The following is a 21,727-nucleotide window of genomic DNA, read 5'->3' on the forward strand; positions in this document are numbered from 1 at the left end:
TTACATGCCCCTATGGTATTTTTGCTTACAGAAGAATGTCATTCGGGTTATGTAATGCACCAGCCACATTTCAAAGATGTATGACCTCCATTTTTGCAGACATGCTGGAAAAGCATATGGAGGTCTTCATGGATGACTTCTCGGTATTTGGTTTTTCTTTTGATAATTGTTTAACTAACCTTTCCCTTGTGTTAGAAAGATGCCAACAGGCCAATCTGATTCTCAACTGGGAGAAGTGTCACTTCATGGTGCGAGAAGGAATATTCTCGGGTCACAAAATCTCTCACAAAGAGATAGAAGTGGACCAAGCCAAGATTGAGGTAATAGAAAAGCTACCACCTCATATGAACGAAAAAGGTATAAGTTTCTTAGGACATGCGGGTTTCTACCGCAAGTTCATAAGAGATTTTTCCAAGATAGCTAAACCCTAAACTACCCTGTTGGTTAAGGACAAAACTTTCATTTTTGATAAAGAGTGTGACGTTGCTTTTGAAACCATAAAAAATAAATTGGTGACGGCACCTATTGTCATTGCTCCTGATTGATCTCTACCTTTTGAGATCATGTGTGATGCGAGTGACATTGCAGTAGGAGCGGTTCTTGGGCAACGTAAAGATAAACTGTTACATGTCATATATTATGCTAGTCATGTGTTGAACCCTGTACAGATAAATTACGCGACTACCGAAAAGGAGTTGTTAGTTGTAGTCTATGCCTTTGATAAATTCAGGCAATATCTGTTGGGTTCTAAAGTCATTGTTTATACTAATCATGCTGCTTTGGAGTATTTATTTGCTAAGCAGGACTCTAAGCCAAGACTATTGCGATGGATCATGCTCCTCCAAGAGTTTGATGTAGAAATCCGAGACAAAAGAGGGTGCGAAAATATTGTGGCAGATCGCCTCTCCCGGATGTCCCCCATAGAGGAGAATGAGGAAAAGTGTCCAATAAAGGATGAGTTTGCTGACGAACACAACCTTGCTGTTATTGGAGTGCCTTGGTTCGCAGACTACGCGAACTATCTAGTAGGCGGGGTGATCCCGAGTGAATTTGATTCTAACCGTAAGAAAAAATTTGTTCATGATTGCAGGTTTTATTTGTGGGACGACCCATTCTTGTACAAGAAGGGAGTAGACGGGTTGGTCAGAAGATGTGTTCCAGAAGAAGAATAGAGGGATGTTCTGAAAGCTTGTCACGATTCTGACTATGATGGACACTTTAGTGGTGATAGAACCGCTGCCAAAGTCCTCCAGTCAGGCTTATACTGGCCGACATTTTTCAAAGATGCTCAGCAAGTGATCAAAGAGTGCGATAAGTGCCAAAGGATGGGAAACATCTCGAAAAGAAATCAGATGCCACAAAACCCCATGCTGGAAGTTGAACTCTTTGATGTGTGGGGTATTGATTTTATGGGACCGTTTCCACCGTCATTTGGAAAGAATTACATTTTGGTGGCGGTGGATTATGTATCCAAGTGGGTAGAAGCAGTCGCTCTACCAACAAATGATGCAAAAGTGGTGGTCAAGTTTTTGAAAGAAAACATATTTGTAAAGTTTGGAGTGCCAAGAGCTCTAATAAGTGATGAAGGAACTCACTTCTTAAATCACCTAATGGAGAAGCTACTCTTGAAGTATAATGTAAAACATCGGATAGCCACTCCATACCACCCGCAAACAAGTGGTCAAGTTGAAGTGTCAAATAGACAGCTGAAACAAATCTTAGAGAAGACGATTAATGCCTCTCGCAAGTGATGACACTGAAATTCACCGTATTTCCGACTCTGATTTCGCATGCATTTTAGTAGTTTTATTGTTACTTTGTTGTGTTATTACTATGTTTCTTTTTTTTCTTTCAGGTTTTTACTTCAATCGGAGCCCCGATCGAGAAAAGGAGTGAAAAAGAGCTAAAAACCCTAAAATTCAGCATTTTGTACTTGTGGCTCCCACTGTGGCTGGCGTCATGGACCCTGCCATGACGTATCCTAGCTCAACTTCCCTCAACTGCCACGTTCCCCACTACTTCCACTAAGGTGCCACATATTTGCTTTGTGGCGGGCGCCATGGCCTTGTGGCGGGCGTCACAAGAGGAAAAGTTTTCCCTCCCAAATTCAAACTGAAGGGCGTCCTTGTCATTTCCATCATTTTGCTTGCCTATAAATAGAGACTAGAATTCATTTATTTAATCACCCAAACTTAGAGTAGAGGAAGATCCAAACTTAGAGCAGAGGCAAACTTAGAGCAAACTTAGTTTCACTTAGGCATATATTCAGTATTTTAAAGTGGTAATCGCTTTGCATTGGGGTGTTACCACAATTGTGTAATCGAGTCTGTAATCGAGTTTGGAGCACTTTGGAAGGAAACACTGCCCATAAGTAGTTCTATTAGCAAGTGCTTGGATTATTAATTGATTATGTGAATTACATTCGAGTCTGTCTTTATTAATTGAACTTTATTTAATACTTTACATTTCATTGCACACTCTAAAAATCCTTATTTTTGATTACCTTTGATAAACACCATAACAATAGATAACGATAGATTGACACTTAGTCTCTGTGGATTCGACAATCTTTTATATTACTCTAACGCGTTCGTATACTTGCGAAAAGCACGCATCAGCAAGGATTGGGCGAGTAAGCTTGATGATGCGCTTTGGGCATATTGTATTGCTTTCAAAACACTGATTGGTATATCCCCGTATCAATTGGTATATGGTAAGGCATGTCACCTACCCTTGGAATTTGAACACAAAGCTTTGTGGGCTTCAAAATTCCTTAACTTGGATCTTGTGAAAGCGGGAGAATCCCGAATCCTTCAACTCCATGAGTTAGAAGAATTTAGGAATCGGGCATATGAAAATGCAAAGATCTACAAAGATCAATCGAAGAAATGGCATGATAGAAGAATCTAAAGGAAGGAATTCTGGGAAGGACATATGGTACTATTGTTTAATTCAAGGATGAAGTTGTTCTCTGGAAAACTGAGATCGAAATGGTCGGGTCCATTTGTGGTGCACAAGGTATATCCCCATGGAGCAGTCGAAATAAAAAATACATCCAATGGGGACATTTTTAAAGTGAATGGTCAGAGATTGAAGCCTTACAATGTGGGGAAAGCAGTGGGCCAAATTGATGTTGTTCATCTTGTATGATAAGATGCGCAACCGTCGAGCCAAGCGACGTTAAACGAAGCGCTACGTGGGAGGCAACCCACGTTTTTGTATCTAATTATTCTCTTTGTTTGGTTGTGTGTTATTTACTTGCAAGTTGAACAGTGTTTGCTAGAGGAGTTAAAGATAGCGATCGCAAAAAGTCTGAAAAATTCGGAAGCAGAAGCCGGGCATAACTCAAGAAAAGAAACCCAGGAAAATGAAAAATCAAGGGCCTGACACGGGCGCCCGTGTCAGCTGACACGGTCCGTGTTAGGATGTGCCAAGGAAGGGTGAAAAGTTGGGTTTCCAGGGGCCTGACACGGTCGCCCGTGTCAGGTGACACGACCCGTGTCAGCCCCTGCGTGGAAAAAGCTGGAAAAGCGCATTTTGGATGGACACGGCCCGTGTCCTTGGGTAGTGTTGCGCTGACACGGTCGCCTGTGTCAGCTGACACGGCCGTATCAGCTAGCGCAGTGGTGATTTTTTTTGAAAATATGACTGTTGGAGCATGGTCCCACCTCCAAAATTCACCATACAAATTCACTTTATCCCCCATTCTCTCCTCATTTACCCCATATCCTTCATATTCTTTCACTTCCATCTTTCTTTCTCTCAAAAATACCTAAAACCTCCACTCTTCTCACTTAAAGCTCTATACTTTTACCTCATATCTCCATCAATTCTCCATCTGTCTTCACAAAAGTTCTACCATTCTCCATCCTCGACTTTCCTACGGTAATATTTTCACCTAATCTCTCTTTTCAAATTCTTGTTTCTTTTTGTTTTGTGCAGGTACAAATATGTCTCGCCGAGTCGAAAAAAGCAAAAATGTGGCGGAATCATCCCGTCCGCGACAAAGGGCGAGAAGAACCCCGAATGATCACGACATTGTGCTCGAGAACCTGGAGCACCAGAAGAGGTATGTGGTTCATCTAAAAAGAAAATAAACCCCCACGAGGTATATGTGTAATGACACTCTGCAGGAATTGGGATTGCAAGCTGAGGTCCACCGTATGTTCCACACCTTAGGGATGCTAGCATTCATGCAGCTGGAAGCGCTTACTTTCGCGTGCATTACGCTTGAATTCCTGAGCACCATTGAATTTAAGCTGAAAAATAGGTGGAATGGAACGGAAAAAGAATATTACGGTATATTGCAATTTCGATTATTTAATACTGATATGGAATTGACTGTGGATGAGTTATGGAGGATCTTAAAACTCCCAATCGTAGGCCCTGGAGCGGTGTCCGATACGTTTGTCCCGATGGAATTTTGGACCGCCATAACAGGTAACACTAAATATGTTTCCAAAGGGGAAAAAGACATCGGGTATCTATAACCCGTGTTTTAGGTACACACAGAAGACGTTGGCATACACCATGTTTGGTCGCGGAGATAGCACCGGTGTGGCCACCCAAAGGGAGTTGTTCTTTCTGTACAGTATGGCATCCCAGACTCCAATCAACGTAGCAACATTTGCAGCTGACTACTTTGGAAGAGTTGGTCACGCTACTTTAGGCGACATTTCTGTTGGCGGCATTATTACTCAGATTGCCGATCATTTCGGATTTGGTGCTGCACTCGCTGGCTCTCCACAGGTGCCAGGTAAAAACAAACTGGACATGGCCGCCTTGATCCAAGAAGGCATGATTGCGGTAAAACAAGATTATTACTCTCTTATGTGCCAAAAAGTCCATGTCCTTGCTTTACCTGCTTACGATTTCATCAATATTACTAATAGAGCCAACTGGCTCTATGACTGTCCCGACCTGGATGAGGGGGACGAAGATTTTTTTGACTCTTTGCCTGCAGATGAACCGATGGAAGGTGCACCGAGCACCGAGAAGCCTTTTTACCAGCAACTGCCAAAACCGACTCAAGCTTTCGGGTCATACTCCATGCTGCAAGACCAATGGGGTTGGATTCAGGATGAGATCGGTCACCTTCGCACGGAGCAATCCGGGCAAGGTGGGGAGCTCACCAGATTCGGAGTCGAACAACGCCGTCAAGGGATAGTTTTGGATGAGATGAACGCGATGATGCAACGCATGATGTTGCATTATCCGTACCCGCCACCACCTCCACAGTAAACGCTGTAAGTACCCCTCTTATCTTGACATTAAACATTGCGGACAATGTTTGGTTCAAGTGTGAGGGGGTTTTTAATTGCTTTATATTTTATTTTTGTGTCTGTTGTGTTACTTTGTTTGTCGTTGTGTGGCTGTTTTATTATTTTTAAGTTACAGATGAAAGTGGATTATGCTGGAAAAACGATAGACTAGTGGACAGTGAGGGAAAGACGCAACCCCGGATTTGCTCCCGAGGCAACTTGGAAGGTGATATAGCTGAGAAACAAAATGTTGGACGCAACTTGGAAACTCTAGACCGAAAGAGGAGAAGGTAAGCCCAAGCTGAAAAAGAAGCTGTTTGTCATAAAGAGTGGTTTGGAGCCTGCAAGCTTATCCAACATGGTGAGATTTCAGCTTAACCAAACACAAAAAGAGTGTATTCAGGTATGGCTTTATCTCTCTAATTTTGCGTAAGTTCTACTGATACAGCACAATACAAAAACGCACACTGAGGCACGTTGTTTGTTTTCACCCTTTTAGCCTTTCTAGCCATCCATAATGTTGTATTCATCCGTTGCTAACCCCGTTGAGCCTGTACCCCTTTGTTTGTCTAAACCGTCATGTTAACCATAAGCCATACACTTCCTATCCTCGCTCGACATGACTGTTGTAGTGTAAAATTTGTGCAAAAAGATAAGTTTGGGGTAGTAATCCTTAGAAGAAATGTGGGAAAAAGGGCAAGTGCAAGAAAAAGAAAAAAAGAAAACTGTGTAGAAACATCCGCTTCTACCGAAAAAAAAGAAGAGAAAAAGAAATGAAAAAAATATATAGAGAAATGAAGAATAAGCACTTGCCTTGGAAATAGACTCATGCATTAATGTGAATTTGAATGAAAAAGAGTCAAGATTGGACGACACCCCATTAAAAATTCTTGCACAAAGAAAAACAACAACATGAATGCCGAGTTGTAAAACCGTTTGTCATCCATTTTTGTTGTCTACCCTCCCACCGTACCTAAGCCCCCGTTACAACCCTGAAGACCTTTTAAAGTGTGTGAGTTGTGTTTGTATAGTTGACGTAGAATCTATTCAAAAAGTAAGAGTTGATATTGCATACCTTGATATTTTGAGTGCTAAACACCTTAACCCCGAGAGATTTCGTGAGTAGTGTGAAGAAGTTTGCAGGTAAAAGAACACTTTGAAATGATAAGGCAGTGGAGAAGTTAGAATGGGTAAACCAGAAGCTTAATCGGGAAGGAGAAATCCAAGTTGCGAATAACATCAGCTGTGTTGTGGAGAGAATAGAATCCATGGTTGACCTCTGCATTGTCTCTTACATCACTTGAGGACAAGCAATGAGATAAATTTGGGGTTGTGATCGGTCACCATTTACACTTAGTTTTCATCATCTATCCAACATTGAATCTTCAAGAATCGGTAACATTTTGCTCTTTATTTTAGTGATTTCTTTAGTTTATTGCATTTTATGAATTTCCGCTTGTTTTATGTTGCATTAGTAACTTTTCTCTTTTTGTCGCATTTTATGCGTTTCTGTGTAGTACTGTTTGGTTTCCAGGTCAAATAACAAGTCCGAAAGTTGCGTACCGGAAGAATGGAGGTCAAAGACTTAGTGCAAAGCGAAAAATAGACGAAAACAGGGGGCTGACACGTGTGCCTGTGTCAGCTGACACGACCCGTGTCAGCATGTGCAGAAACAACGAGTGAAAATCCAGAAAACAGGGGGTTGACACGGGTGCCCGTGTCAGCTGACACGGCCCGTGTCAGCAAGGGATGCAGGATGGACTTGCAGTGGGGCCAACACGGGTAGCAGTGTCACCTGACACGGCTCGTGTTTGCCATTTCACCCCATTTGTTGATTTTTCATGATTTAACCCCTTTGTACATCCAGAGGGCAGTTTGGGCATTGCACAATGTTTTTAGTTGTTTGGAAGCTATTTAGTCTGAATTTTGGCATAGAGAAAAGGATTTTTTGGATCGTAGAAGAAAAGAGACAGAAAAAAGAAGCGACCTTGCAAAGTGTTTAAAGGATAAGAGATCTTTAAGATCAGAAGAGATTGAAGATCAACCTTCATCAACAACAAATTGTAATGTCTCTAATTTGTAATTTACTGCCTTTGAATATTATGAGAGGCTAAACCCCCCAATTCTAGGGGGTGTCCCTGAGTTACTACTGTATGAATACTTTATATATGTTCTTATAATCATCGATGTTTTCTTAATTCAAATTATTATACAACGCTCTTAATGCTTAATTTTATCGGACAAATGAAATTCTGATCTCTGGTTAAGGTTTAGGTCGGACAAACCACCTTATCGCTTGCTGTATAATAAAACTCGTGTTTAATCACTTAGGAATGAGGATCAAACAGTGGTCACCGTTAATTCTTGATCAATTACATATTTCATAACAACAATTTGAATAACTAAGGAATTAGGATTGAAATTACTGTTAATGGTTTTCGGCTGAGGAATTAGAGAAAACATTTCTTGAGAAACGGTTTTGAATTATTACAACATAGATGTTATATGATATGGAAGAAGTGTTTTACAAAGCAATTCATACATCTGACCCTAGCATGCTTTCTCATATCGGTTAAACAGTTTTTATACGCTTAATAATTTTATTTCTAGTTCTTATTATTTTTGAAAACAACCATCAAACACCTTATGATCTTTTGTTCAATTGAATTATTATAAATATTGGTACTTACTACGCAGTCCTCGAGATCGATACTCGGGATAACTCCCCTTTTTATTACTACATTGGTGCAAATAGTACACTTGCTATTTTACCGATCAGGGTTCTTGCAACGAGAAGGTATAGACTATGAGGAGGTATTCGCACCGATGGCTAAATTAGATACTATTCATTTGGTTGTTGGTATTGCGTATAACAACAATTGGATGGTTTACCAAATGGATGTCAAATTTGCGTTTTTGAATGGTCCCCTTGTTGAGGAAGCCTATGTGGGGCAGCCACCCAGTTTCGTGATAAAAAATTAAGAGATGAAGTATTACAAGCTACACAAGGCGTTGTATGGTTTGAAACAAGCTCAAAGAGCTTGGAACAAACGTATTGACGACTTTCTTATTGACATTGGTTTCAAACGATGTGTATCCGAACATGGAATTTATGTGAGATCGGAGACGAATGATGATGTTATTATACTTTGCTTGTATGTTGATGATCTCTTGATTACGGGCAGCCATGACAAGAGTATTTCGAGGTTCAAAAGTGAGCTCATGAGAGAGTTTGAGATGGCGGACCTTGGTGTCATGAATTACTTCTTTGGCATAGAGTTTCACAAGTCAAAAGTGGGGCTGCTTATGCACCAAAGGAGGTATGCTCTAGATATTTTGAAAAAGTGTGATATGAAGAATTGTAATGCTTCTATTACACCTTGTGAGGCTAGAGTGCAACTGTCCAAAAGTGATGAGGAGGATAATGTCGATCCAACGCTTTACCGGAGCTTGATTGGATCGTTACGGTATTTGTGCAATACGCGGCCAGATTTGGCTTTTAGTGTCAGTATTGCGAGTAGATTCATGGAAAGACCTAAGGTGTCTCACTTGGCGGCGGTCAAAAGGATCCTTAGATATATGAAAGGTACTCTTGGCTGCGGAATTCTCTTTCCCGCATCGGACACGGGGCGTAAGTGCAATTTACTTGGCTACACCGATTCTAATTGGTGCGGAGATAAAGATGACCGAAAATCGACGGCGGGGTACATCTTTATGTTTGGTAGTACACCAATCTCTTGGTGTTCGAAAAAGGAACCGGTTGTAGCACTCTCTTCTTGTGAGGCCGAGTACATTGCGGCGTCGTTAGGTGCGTGCCAAGCTATGTGGCTTATGAATCTATTGAAGGAATTGGGATGTGGTGATGATGCTGCCACCACACTGTTTGTAGACAATGTTTCCGCAATTAATCTTGCGAAGAATCCGATTGCACACGGAAGAAGCAAGCATATTGAGATGCGGTTTCATTATTTGAGAGAATTTGTCGGTGATGGAAAGTTTAGATTGAGCTATTGCCGAAGCGAAGACCAAGTCGCGGATTTGTTGACAAAGGGTGTGACAAATGATGTGTTCAAGAGGCTGAAGAAGTGTTTGAGCATGGTGGACTTGAAGCAACTAAAATGAGGTGGTGTGTTAAATGCAATTAAATTTCTGTTATTACCTGCTAGTTTTCCAAAAATAACATAATTTAATTGTTGGGTCACTTTAGTTGTATTTTGAATTGTATTTTTTGTTATTCTCTTAATGTATAAATATCCTTGTTATATTCCCAATTCCAATTAATGTTAAATTTACTATTCATCCCATATCATCCTGTTCTCTCTAATTCTCTTTCAACTTCATCTTCCCCAATTTCTTATCTTCCACCATTGTCAAACCTTCAATTTGAGTTTTTATGTTCTAACAAATAGCTCATCCGCTTTAACAAATAGCTCATCCGCTTTATCACTCTGACCATTATAATATTTTTGTTTAATTGCATAATAACAAAATCAAACTAATGGTAGGTTCAGTTTCTCATTTAACCAATTCGGACACCAATTTTTTAAAACTTTGATGATATATAAAATTACTTTTGGCTTAGAAAAAAAAGTATTTTTGTTTTGTTTCATTTAAATTATAGAATAAAATTTATAAAAAAAACATTTTTTTGAATAACATTAAAATAAAATTAGAAATAAAAATTTGGAGAGAACAGGTTGTGAACGAGAGAGATTGAGTTGTATGGTTGGGATTTGGATACGAAAAGGGTCACTTGAGAGCTTTCTCCCGCCACCGAACTAACTATCCCTGAATCCTGATCGAAACAATGAGAATGAACGCCTTCTCTATCTCCGCCTCCGCTTATACTCACTCCTCTTTTCCCAATTCACATTCATCATCACATCTACAACAACCACAAGTACGTTATTTCCATTTCTACATTATGCCTTTTATTTAACCTTTCTCACGCTCACCAATTAATTTCATAATCTCTGCGCTTAATTTAGCACGCACTGCTGCAAAATCGGAAAATTCAGAATCTCTGCAACCACGGACCTAGCTTGAAGAAGCTTACACTGTTTAATTTGAATTCCAGAAGGAGGTAGTTTACTATACCACTCATGCTCGATGTTACTCACTATTATTATTCGCATTTTGTGCTCTGATGGTTTATTTTCACTTCTTGTGCTGAATTAATTTCTAACATTCCATGAAGCTATTCGAAATCGAAAATTTGAAATCGCCTGTTTGGATCTAAAAACAGGACAACTTTCATATGTGCAGCCAAAGGAGAAGCGGAAGAAGCTTTTAAGAAAACTGTTGAGCTTGATAGACTCATTGATATGCTTAGAGACGCTAATCCTCGTGAAGTATGAAGTTCTAGCTCTTTTTTTTTAATCTTGTTTATTTGCATTAGAAGATATATATTCAAGGAGGAACTTTATTTGAGTTTGATATACTATAATATTATTGATTTTAAGAAATTGTGAGTAATCAGTTTTTTATTTGTTGTATATAGTAATCAACTATGAAATTATGATTCAGAATGTGAGATAAGTATTGCTATTAATTGATCGATTTCGGATGATGTTTGTTCATACTGGCTTTGTTTGAAAACAGCTTCAGAAACTCGTTGGTGAAAACATTCTCGCTTTTAATCCAAACTTCTGGACACGACTCGCTGCAAGATCGGATACTTGTAAATCTGAGGATGATAAAGTATACTTTTGAATTTCTGACAGTATTTCTATGGATGGTTTCTTTACAGGTCTTTTGTTAATTTTCCTGCTATTTTTTTTTCCTTCTGTTTATTGTTGGTATGCAGAAAGATTATGAAGAATTGGCAACATCGGTTATGAGTGTGGTGGATCTTATGGTTCTTAAGACTAAGGTATATCTCCCTCTTCACTTCCCTGATTATTGTTCAATGTTTTGTTTATTTTCTTTAGTGCTTCTTTGGACCATAATCGTGTTACTACTTACTTGCTTTGCAGGAAAGGATAGAGTCTGCAACAGATGTCCTGAAGGGAATTCTAAAACCTGTTGTTAATGATGAAGGAGAGATTCCTTGGCCTCCTCGAGATCCTCAAGCACTCACATTGATGGAAATGGTGAGTTCTGTTTCTCACTAATTTTATCTAGAGTGGCTTGTTTCACTGGAAGGTAAACTATGCTGTATTTCTGCCCTTCCATATACAGCAACTAGGGTAATCATATATTAGTTATGTCAATCTATTAACTTTAAGCCTAATTTACCTTCATGTTTTTGTGAAAAATCAATTAGACGAGACTTTTTTTAGGATATCGATTAGACAAGACTTATGAGGCCAAATGACTAACGACATTGAAAACATTAAACAATCAATAATATCACGGAAACCCAAGGAAAAAGAATAACATAACATGCCCGTGTAGTCTTCTAGTTTTTGTAATGTAAGCTTAATTGAAAGTAGCACCATGTTGTCATTTATGATGGAAAAGATAAATAACTCTGCAGAACCACAAATTTGTATATGTAGTATTTCTTCTCTTCTAAATGGCTAGCTTTTATTTTGATATTTTATTGTTGCTAGGGGGTTGTTTTGATCTTAAATGTATACTTTCTGCAAATCTTGTATATTATTTAAAATTGTAATCCTTATCATTAGGAAATAAATCAAAGGGGCCAAGTAGGACAGCTGGATGAAGGGTTCCTTGCCGAAGTTAGTGCACAACAAAGACAAGTGAGTCTGTTTTTATCTTCTAAGGATTTTTATTTAACCTGTAATAATTTCATTTGTCAGTAGGCACTCTTTGCTCGAATACCAGCCAACATTGCCTTCTATCTATACTATCCTTGTCACTTGTATTAGTTTTCTAATTCTTGCTAGTCAGAGAGGTGCAAAGTGTGTTAATTACTATTTTTCGTTCCTAAATACTTGATGGTATTTTTTGGGATATTTGTATAAATACTGCTGCTATGCCTTGTTCGGACTTCGGGGTGTATTTTCTTTATGATATATACTTTTTACATTTCACCCTGTTTGCTATAATTACTTTACATATTACTTACGAGTTAAGACTCAACCGTATATTGACTATAATGAGCAGGCAAAGGAAGATGGTGATAAGCCCGGGCTTGAGGCTATGTTGCAAAAGGTTTTGCAGCTGTACGCTTCCAAGTCTCTCTCAAAACGTAGTTATGCCATGAAAGGTTTGTTTTAGTCGGTACCTTATACAGGAAATTTATGTCTGAATAGATGAGTATTTTCTAGTTGAAGCATGACACTAGTTGCTGTACAGTGTTATGTTATCTTTTTTTTTTTGCTTCTTTCAAGAACTTCAGTGAACAGGATTTTTTTTGGGAAATAACACATGTGAGAAAATAAATTTGACCAAATTAAGATGATTACAAATAACAAAACTCACTTAGCTGTTTTTTATTACACTGTTTAACATTAGTTGCAAAGACATACTTATCAATAAAATATATGGAACAAGGTTGCATATGTGAAGTATCAATTTTCACTGCTGGTGTATAGAAAACAAAAGTTCTAGACATGAACATTTCCATCATAACATTGTCTTCTTGCCAGTCAACATATATTCGTTGTTGGAAGAATTATTAAATTTTTATATTTAATTTGGAAGATTGTTGTATTCTTCTTGCAGGTGAGGAAGTTTTGAAGGATGAGCAATTCCTTGAAACCATAATCCAAGGTGTCTTTATCATCCTAATCTTTTACGTTACAGAAAAAAATATAATTGTAAATTTAATTAAGAATTATGTTGAAATCTTTTCGTTTGAAGTGTCTCCATTTTATGTGTATGTCTGCATCATCTCATCTCTCTGTCAGTTCCAATCAGGTTGGTTCTAACAATCATCTCGTTTGTATAGTTTTATGGTCCTGGGGAGGCCAAGAAATCCTAATCTTATTCCTTTTCTCTGTCCCATTAGTTTCTGCATTTCTTTTGTTCTTTCGGTTTTGTTATTGTTGTGCTCTTTCACCCACACTTTCTAAATCATCTGCAACAAATTGCTTCATAATTTTCAATTGGGGATTAACTTCTCTTGTTTGATTCTGTCCTCCTTAATGATGTATCAGTGTGCTCTTTTGTTGGGGTACCAGGGCAGAAATATTGTGTGAAAATGTCTCTTTTATAAATTCCTCATCCCATTTGGGTTGATAAGTTTAAAAGGTACCACAAGTTGAATTTGTGTGAAACAATGTCAAAATGTCTGGTTGTTGTTCTTGTTCGTGTTTGAAAATATGAAAAGTATGTTATAATAACTTGATTATATATCTAAAGAGTAATCTAAAGTAACTTATATTATGTCTTAGGATAAGTTTACACATTTCCTTATGTATCATAATTTATTTCCTTATTTAACTAGAACTAAGACTAACTCAATAACTTCAGCATGATTTCACAGCCGTTCCGTCCTCCATGACCTGTCTTGTCATTATTTTGCCATAGAGTTCTTGAAATCTTGAGCTTTATTTTAACATTGGCATTGTCTCCATGATTCTTTTCTTATAGTCAATCTGGTACAAGTGGGTGCTTTCTCTTTCAAGTTCTCTTTTTGTCCGTCACTTTTTCAAGCTGTCCCATAAGTTTGCATTTGTCTGTCATATTATCATGTTTCCTTCTGACAACCTCCAACTATCCGACATGAAATTTGGTTCTGGCTGTACCAGATGTTGTTTGGACCTTGGACTTGTACATGCAGCTTGGTCCCAGCTATCCCATATGAAATATGGCCCAGACTATTTCTCTTTTCATCAACGACCTTCAGTGTCTTTTTAATCACCAATGAGTCATACAATGATGTATTAACTGTGATTGTGATTCGTTCCAGCCTATTATTGAGAATCCTACATTGGCAATTTCTCCTATCCCACGGATGATTTTATGAATCCTCCATGGCTATGTTACTGATTAGCATTAGTTTCATTATCTATTTTTTGGGTCTTGTGAGTTCTCTAGTGATTTAAATCTTCCATATATTGTTCTTCATGAATATGGAGCAATTTTAGTGGTGTATAATTTGCTTGTTGGGAAATTTCTGCGAATGATCATTTCAGCAGGTCACTTCTTCCTTAGTCACACGACATTCCGACTAGCTATTCATGTTGACAGTCATTCCAACCATTCTGCTGAGTTGTCATTGCTGCAATGCTCACCTCTCCAATGTCTCCAACATCTTTAAGTCTTTTTTGGCTATGTAATAGGACCCAAGATGAGAAGGCGGGTTTACATAGACTAATAGTGACTAAGTTACTAGTGAGGTGTTTTAGTAATTGTATTGACGGGTGTCTAATAATTCGGATATTTTAATAGTTATTTGATTAGTAATTTATTTATAATATAAATATTATTCCTAAAATCTTTATTATAAATTATTAATAAAATATGGGTAATGCTAACTTGTATCCTAAAGTCACATGTTAAGAAATCTAAAAATAGAAGTCTGTGTTGAAAAAAGCAATGAAAAAATTAATTATTATTTTTTAATAAAATTAAAGTGCAATTTCCAAAAAAAAGTTTCTACATTTAACTTTTAACATGTAACCTTAAAACACATGTTACCATTACCCATAAAATATCCTTGTTATTTAGACACCCTACAATTTCTAAAACACCTCACTAGTAACTTAGTCACTAAGGCCGCCTTCTCATCTTGGGTCCTAATGCTCTTTTCACCTTTGGTGGTGCCTTCCACACCCTTGAAAATTCGAAAGTGCCTTTCATGAGTTCGAAGATATGATGCACCCAAAGTCACACCAAAATTCATTTTTATGTGATTCATCCCATTTTGCAAAAAATATAGTCCGGAGATACATATCCATACCATATTTGGATGTATCTAGAGATGCATCTCCAAAATAACCCATGTACTCAGTTATTGTGTTTTAATTCATTGAATTAGTTAAATGAACGAATCAGTGATATTTTCGGAGATGCATATCCAGAAATGACCAATGAAAAATTGGATAAAACACCACCTTGCATGATCTTCTCCTCCATACTCATACAAAACTCCATTTTCAAAACCTTTAAAAAAATTTCTTTCATTCTCAATCACCTCTTCAACACCAAAACATCATTTTTGTACTTCATCACATCAAAGGGAGCAAAACAAGATGGAATTGGAGGTAAAGTTCATTCATTTCATCCCTCATTCCTTGCATTAATCTTGTTTATGAGCTGAAAAATGGACGTTAACAAAGTGAGGTGTGGTCCAGATGTGCATCTCTTGATTGTCATGATAGTTTGAATTTTCACACTGTTTTTGTGTTGGTGTTATTAGATATAGTGCACCCGGATATGTTTTCCAAAGCTATTGTGAGTGTGGACGTTAAACTGGTCGAAGTGAAGCATGATATTAAACCGGATGAAGTGAATGATGATGTTAAATTGGATGAAGCGAATGATGACGTTAAACCGGGTGCTCGATCGGTTGTTGTCGAGGTAAATGTCTGTGCATAATTTACAAATAAAGAAGTGTTTGTTGTTCGTGAACATATGCTACAATGGATCCGTAGGGAGGCCGAAAAATTAGGGTTTGGCGTTGTAATCAGAAAGTCCGACAATGGTTCGGATAGAAGACAAACATTTGTAACAATGATATGCGAAAGAAGTGGCACGTATCAACCAAATATTAGGGAGTGAAACAAGATGACACTGAATCGAGGAAATGTGAGTGTCTGTTTAAATTGTGCAGATAACATATGGCAAATGAGACATGGAAATTTAATGTGATTTTCGGTATACATAACCATGCCTTGAATGACAAGCTAGCCGATCATCCCATTGTATGCGCCTTGTTCCGGAGGAGAGGGAACTTGTTTCGGACATGACATTAAACATGGTGGCGCCAAAAAATATACTCACATCTTTGAAACGAAAAAGACCTCTAAAGGTGTTTCAACAATCAAGTAAATATACAACGTGTGTGCTCGAGACAACAAGGCTGTAAGAGGACCAAGATCTGAGATGCAACAACTCTTGAAACTTTTGGATGATGACCACTATGTTTCGAGGTACAAAGTTTGTGAGGATAAAATCACCGTTCGAGATATATTTTGGAGTCATCCCGATTCCATCAAGTTGTTCAACACTTTTCCCTCCGTGCTCATAATTGACTTAACATACAAAACAAACAAGTATAGACTTCCACTCCTAGAGATCGTTGGTGTTACTTCTACGGAGATGACTTATTCAGTCGGTTTTACATTTTTGGAATCCAAAAAAGAGGACAGCGTTACATGGGCTTTGAAAATGTGCAAGACTATGTTAAAGGACCAGGAAAACATGCCACAAGTCATAATTACCGATCGCGGCACCGCACTGATGAATTCGGTTGCAACGATGTTTCCTACATCGTCCGCATTACTTTATAAGTATCACATAACCAAAAATGTGAGAAGTTGAGTAAAACCTGGGGTTGGCACGAAACAAGTCAAACGTGAAGATGGAAAACTTGTCAAACCAGGTGTGGTGGTGGAAAATATAATGGGTGCATGGAATTCTATCATAAATTCTTCCACAGAAGAAGTATATTCCGACTCTGTTATACATTTAAGGAGTGTCTGTGCGATATATCTAGATTTGCTAAAAGAAGTTGAAGGCATTATTCTGGATCAGGTAAAAGAGAAGATTGTTTGTTCCTTGACCGATCAGGTTCGACACTTTGGCAATACAACAACTAACAGAGTTGAATCTGCACATGCTAGATTGAAGAATTGGTTGGGAAATAGTAAAGGTGAGTTTCTTCAAGATTGGGACGTCGTGGACCAAATGCTTCAAAACCAACATAATAAGATACATACATCTTTTGGTCGGAGCAATAATGTGTTAGAACACCGCTTCAAAGACAACATCCTATATTCACAATTGGTTGGCAACGTATCTCAAGCGGTTTTGAATTTTATTTTTCACGAAGTCAAGCGAACGGATAAAACAGGTTCAGATAGCTCAAAGTGTGGATGTACACTTAGGAAGGCTTACGATCTTTCATGTGCTTGTTTAATTTCAAAGAAGATGAAGCTTGAAAAGTGAATACGTATGGGTGAAGCTTGAGCCCAATGGAAAATGCTTTGTTTTAATGATAATGGTTTGATAAAGGATGATAAATCAAACATATCTATCATGACCGAGTGAGAAGTGATCCAAGAGAGATTCATGAAAGTTGATGACATAATGAAATTGCACATCAAAAAGCAACTGAGGAATTATTTAGAAATAACGGATTTGAAACCACATTCGGAACCGGTTAAAACAAAAGATGTCCCTAAAAAGGTCAAACCGACACAAAGTGACAACTCCACACGACGGTCTCCTTCATACTTTGAACATGTTGACTCACACTTTCCGGATTCTCTGACTCTAAAATCCCAAAAGAGTGTTTTCAAGGATGCTCGCATTAGCAAACCATCTCCTCTACTGCCATTACCAAAAATCAAACACATTAAAGAGACGTCGTTTTTTATGCACAAATACATTGAGCGGATTGTAGATGTCATAGGTGACGACAACTGTGGTTTTCGAGTTGTTTCGGGTTTGCTCGGTAAGGGAGAGGACGACTACCAATTTGTCTATCGTCATCTACAAAAGATGACGACGCATAGGGAATCATACACAAAGCTATATGGGAATAAAGCAACTTACGATACAATTCTCAATGCTCTAGTTCCTTGTCTTACGAGTCTGGCTCCATTTGAAAAAGGAATGCGCTTTTCGAAAATGAGACACCTTATAGCAAGTGCTTATGATAGGGTGTGTATTGATTTAACACGATATGGTTTCTCGGAAACATTCTTCCCACTTCGGAGTAAGCCACCTCAAAATCCTTCGGAATGCATCATATGTATTGGTTTGCTATAAAAAAAACTACATTTTCTTCAGGTTTATTTGAAACCGGGATGTCCTATACCAACGACATCACCTGAGTGGACGACACATTTCACACAAGATGCTAAAAACATGGTCGGAACAGTTTCTAGAAAGGATGAAAGACTTCACCAAGTTGAGCGACATTGAACGAGAAACAAATAAGGAAAGGTCAAAGAATGAACTACCAATAGATTTAGGTAGTGACATACAAGGTAGTCAAACTCGAGATCCTATGCAAGATCGGGTTGGGGTAATTAGATCGTGAATCGGGGGATCGTAACACGGATCGTAAGATCCTACGAAATTTAAAAATTCACATATATTTTGCATATAGATTAATAATATGGATATGACACTATATAATATAAAAATAAAATTCAAATAACACTAAAATTACTTTTAAAAACTGAAATTTCATAGGATAATATTCATTAAAACTAATTCAAGACAATTCCAAAACACCACAACATTCAAAACAGTAGCAAATAATAATTGAAAACTTATAAGAAAATGGGAGAAAGGTTCCAACAGCAGGGGGAGCGGGGAAAGCACCAAACTAAAGTTCCAACAGCAGAACTTGAAGCCATGGGAGAAAGGTTGAAATATTTTTTAATAGAGAATGAAAGGTTATTTTAACCGTGAAAGAGAAGATAGAGAATGAAATATTGAGTGAGACAACGACTTTATTTAACGGGAGAGAGAAGAAATAGTTTAACTGAATAAATTGGAATGAATAAATATATTTTGGGAAGTTACCTTAATCATAATATATTTTGGGAAGTTGAATAAATTCATAATTATTTGGTGGTTGAGTATTAATTACTCTTAATTATTATCATTTATCCTAGTTATTAGGCTGAAAAGAATTGTTTCAGATTGCAAAACTAATTTAATCAAAAACGGAAATTTTCAACAAAAACGAACGACGATTCTATCGTTTTCACGTGATATCACGGCGATTCTGGCCGTGCCTACCAAAAAACGATTCTGAACATCCTCTGGCACGGTGGATAGTTGCAAGATCGTAAAATCGTACGATCCTACGAGTAGGATCGCGATTTTGACTACCATGGTGACATATGTTTTGATGCATTTTAATTTTTTGACAATTAATTGGTTATGTTTTTGTCTTTTGAAATTCTGCTCTGCATAATCAATTGATTATGTACTGCATAATTTTTGGGTGGATCCGGAGATGCATCTCCGGACACACCTTGTTATTATTTAGAAAAACAAAAACAGGAGACTATATCTCCGAAGTCTTTCTTGCAGATATGAATTTGTTTGTAAGGTCCTTATTGTTCTACAACTTCTATAAATAGGGTCTCTCATTCCATTTTCTTTACACAAACCAGAATGACTATATATCCTCATATTGCATTTGTGTATTTTAATGGCGCAAAATCCCACTTCAATTTCGGATCTGTGAGACATACTTCTCGTCGATCTGAAAACCAAACTGAATACTCTCCTGCAATATCCAGAAAATCGGAATTGTCAAGCTTAAGTACCGTTCACCCTCGATAGACTACGAAGGGAAGATCATATTATAATATATTGATGTATATTGAAGTTATTTTGTAATTGGAACTGGTTTTGGATATAGTTGGAAATGGAAAACTTACATCTTAGATATTCGAGAGACATGCCTACTTCAAATTCATTCCCAAACCAAAGATAATCCTCTCTCTTTCCTATTATTTATAGCTCATGATCCTATTGTTTGTATCTTATGATTTCCCTCTGTAACCACGTTTTACCGCAACATTTAGAGTAACTATGTTTATCTCTTAGGATTGGTGGTTTTCATATTTTCTTGTATATCTTGATTTATTTCCTTGGTTGATTAAGAGTCTAGTATCAATGTAAATAAAGGTTAGTGTTTTGGTGTCTTTAATAACATTGAATAGATCATTCAAACCAATATAAATATTATTTAAGACTAGCCCTATTTACTTTAATAGCACATGTGATTTCTGACTTACCTTCTCTGAAAACCAATAGGACTTAGTGTTTAAGATTCATAAAAAACTAGATTATAGGCGAGAAAGTTTTGGCTAACTTATGTCCTCTGGATAAATGTTTTAGTCTTCTGTATACCTGGAAGTCTCAAAGTTGTGGATGGATATCTTCTTTTATGTTTGTCTGGTCTAGATTAATAGTGTGCCACCTTTTATCTCCAACTTATGTTTACATATTTTGCATCAAGATCAACTGTTTTTGTTCCCTTGCACAGCTCCTGAACAAGAATGGAACGGTATTTTGATCAAAGGATTAACAATTGGTGCTGGGGATGTTTCACCAGAGGAGCTCTATGCTGTCTTGAAGAAACGAAGGGAACGCATTTTAATTAGAACTGTGAGACAAGCTACACATTTCAACATCTATTTCATTTTTTTTTTGTGGGTCTTCTGCTAAACTGATGTTGTACATTTGATAGGAGGGAGGTTCTTACCAACAACGGATTCTGACAGAGTACCTGAAAGGCATAGAAACTAGAGCACATGAGATTGTTCAAGTGCTTCAGAGCCAGGGGAAACCACAATAGCATTTCTTCTTACCTGTTAAGATGGGCAGCTGGAATGTTGTAATCCATGGCAATTTTACATGATGCTAGTAGCGACTTATGATATCCAGAGCAGATCAAGCTAATATGTATATTGGTGAGCTAGAGAATGCTGGATAATCATATCTGCGAGCAAGTAGCACTAAGTACAAATGCATATCAGTGGACTGACCTTCATAATAGCATCTGGCTACTTTCAGGTAGTTTTGAGCTGCAGATTATAAGTAATTTGTCCTGAAACCAAAGTTTGGGGCCAAAATGTAGTAGATTCATCTTAGAATCTGGCAATAATTATTCTTCTACATTTGTTTATTAACATATGGAATTGTGAAAATAAGAGGATATTTTTTTCAATGTACTGAAGTTCTTTGCACTGTGCAGCCTGCGTAATTTATAAACATGGTAATGGTAATTACAGTGATTATAAAATTTACAAGGAACAAGTTAAACTAGCATTATCTCCTGAAATACATTGATGTTAATCTACTTATTAGATGAACCTAAGCTACTTGGAAAGGGGGTGTTATTAATATGCTCTAATCTCAACAAAAAAAAACCTTAAGTTGTGGAATAGGTATTCAATGATTCCCACTTGGGAACTATTCCTTCAAAACTAAGCAGCTCAATCCTTTAATGAAAACTAGTAAAATACTGTTGCGATTGCATGGATACAAATACTATATATATTTGTGGTAAAAAATTTATAATTTTATAATCTAACTTTAACGGGGAATGCGTTCGTAACTCGCATATGAAAATCAATAAAGTCACAGTCGAATACTCTTACGAATTGTGGTGTGTATATCATTTTTTTCTTGCATTCTTCCCCTTATATAACCACTCTAACATATTTGACACGAAAATCTATTAAAGACAATTTTAGGTAATTGTCCCTTATTCCTATAACCTCTTAATAGTGATTGAGAATCATACTTGATTATCCAAATCTCTGGATGATAGTATCCACAGTTAGTCATAAATGTGTTTTCTATCATGTCTTAATAAGATATAGCTCTGCACTAGACTTGGGTCAACATAACAT

General features: G+C 37.4%; 1 protein-coding gene across 2 annotated transcripts; it reads left to right on the forward strand.

Annotated features, from left to right (window-relative positions):
• Nucleotides 1–9,940: 9,940 nt before the first annotated feature.
• On the forward strand, nt 9,941–21,058 carry LOC127101944 (uncharacterized). Of its 2 annotated transcripts, XM_051039368.1 has the most exons (11): nt 9,942–10,161; nt 10,250–10,344; nt 10,507–10,612; nt 10,863–10,961; nt 11,068–11,133; nt 11,237–11,353; nt 11,891–11,965; nt 12,333–12,435; nt 12,894–12,941; nt 20,356–20,477; nt 20,560–21,058. In XM_051039368.1, the coding sequence occupies exons 1-11, from the start codon at nt 10,069–10,071 to the stop codon at nt 20,665–20,667; spliced, it is 1,032 nt and encodes a 343-aa protein (XP_050895325.1). In that variant the 5' UTR covers nt 9,942–10,068; the 3' UTR covers nt 20,668–21,058. The 2 variants fall into 2 exon arrangements, with proteins under 2 accessions (XP_050895326.1, XP_050895325.1); XM_051039369.1 differs by lacking the exon at nt 12,894–12,941 and having other exon boundaries at nt 9,941–10,161.
• Nucleotides 21,059–21,727: the final 669 nt, after the last annotated feature.

The sequence above is a fragment of the Lathyrus oleraceus genome, chromosome 7 (genome assembly GCF_024323335.1).
Source record: "Lathyrus oleraceus cultivar Zhongwan6 chromosome 7, CAAS_Psat_ZW6_1.0, whole genome shotgun sequence".
In the NCBI taxonomy this organism is placed as follows: Eukaryota; Viridiplantae; Streptophyta; class Magnoliopsida; order Fabales; family Fabaceae; genus Lathyrus; species Lathyrus oleraceus.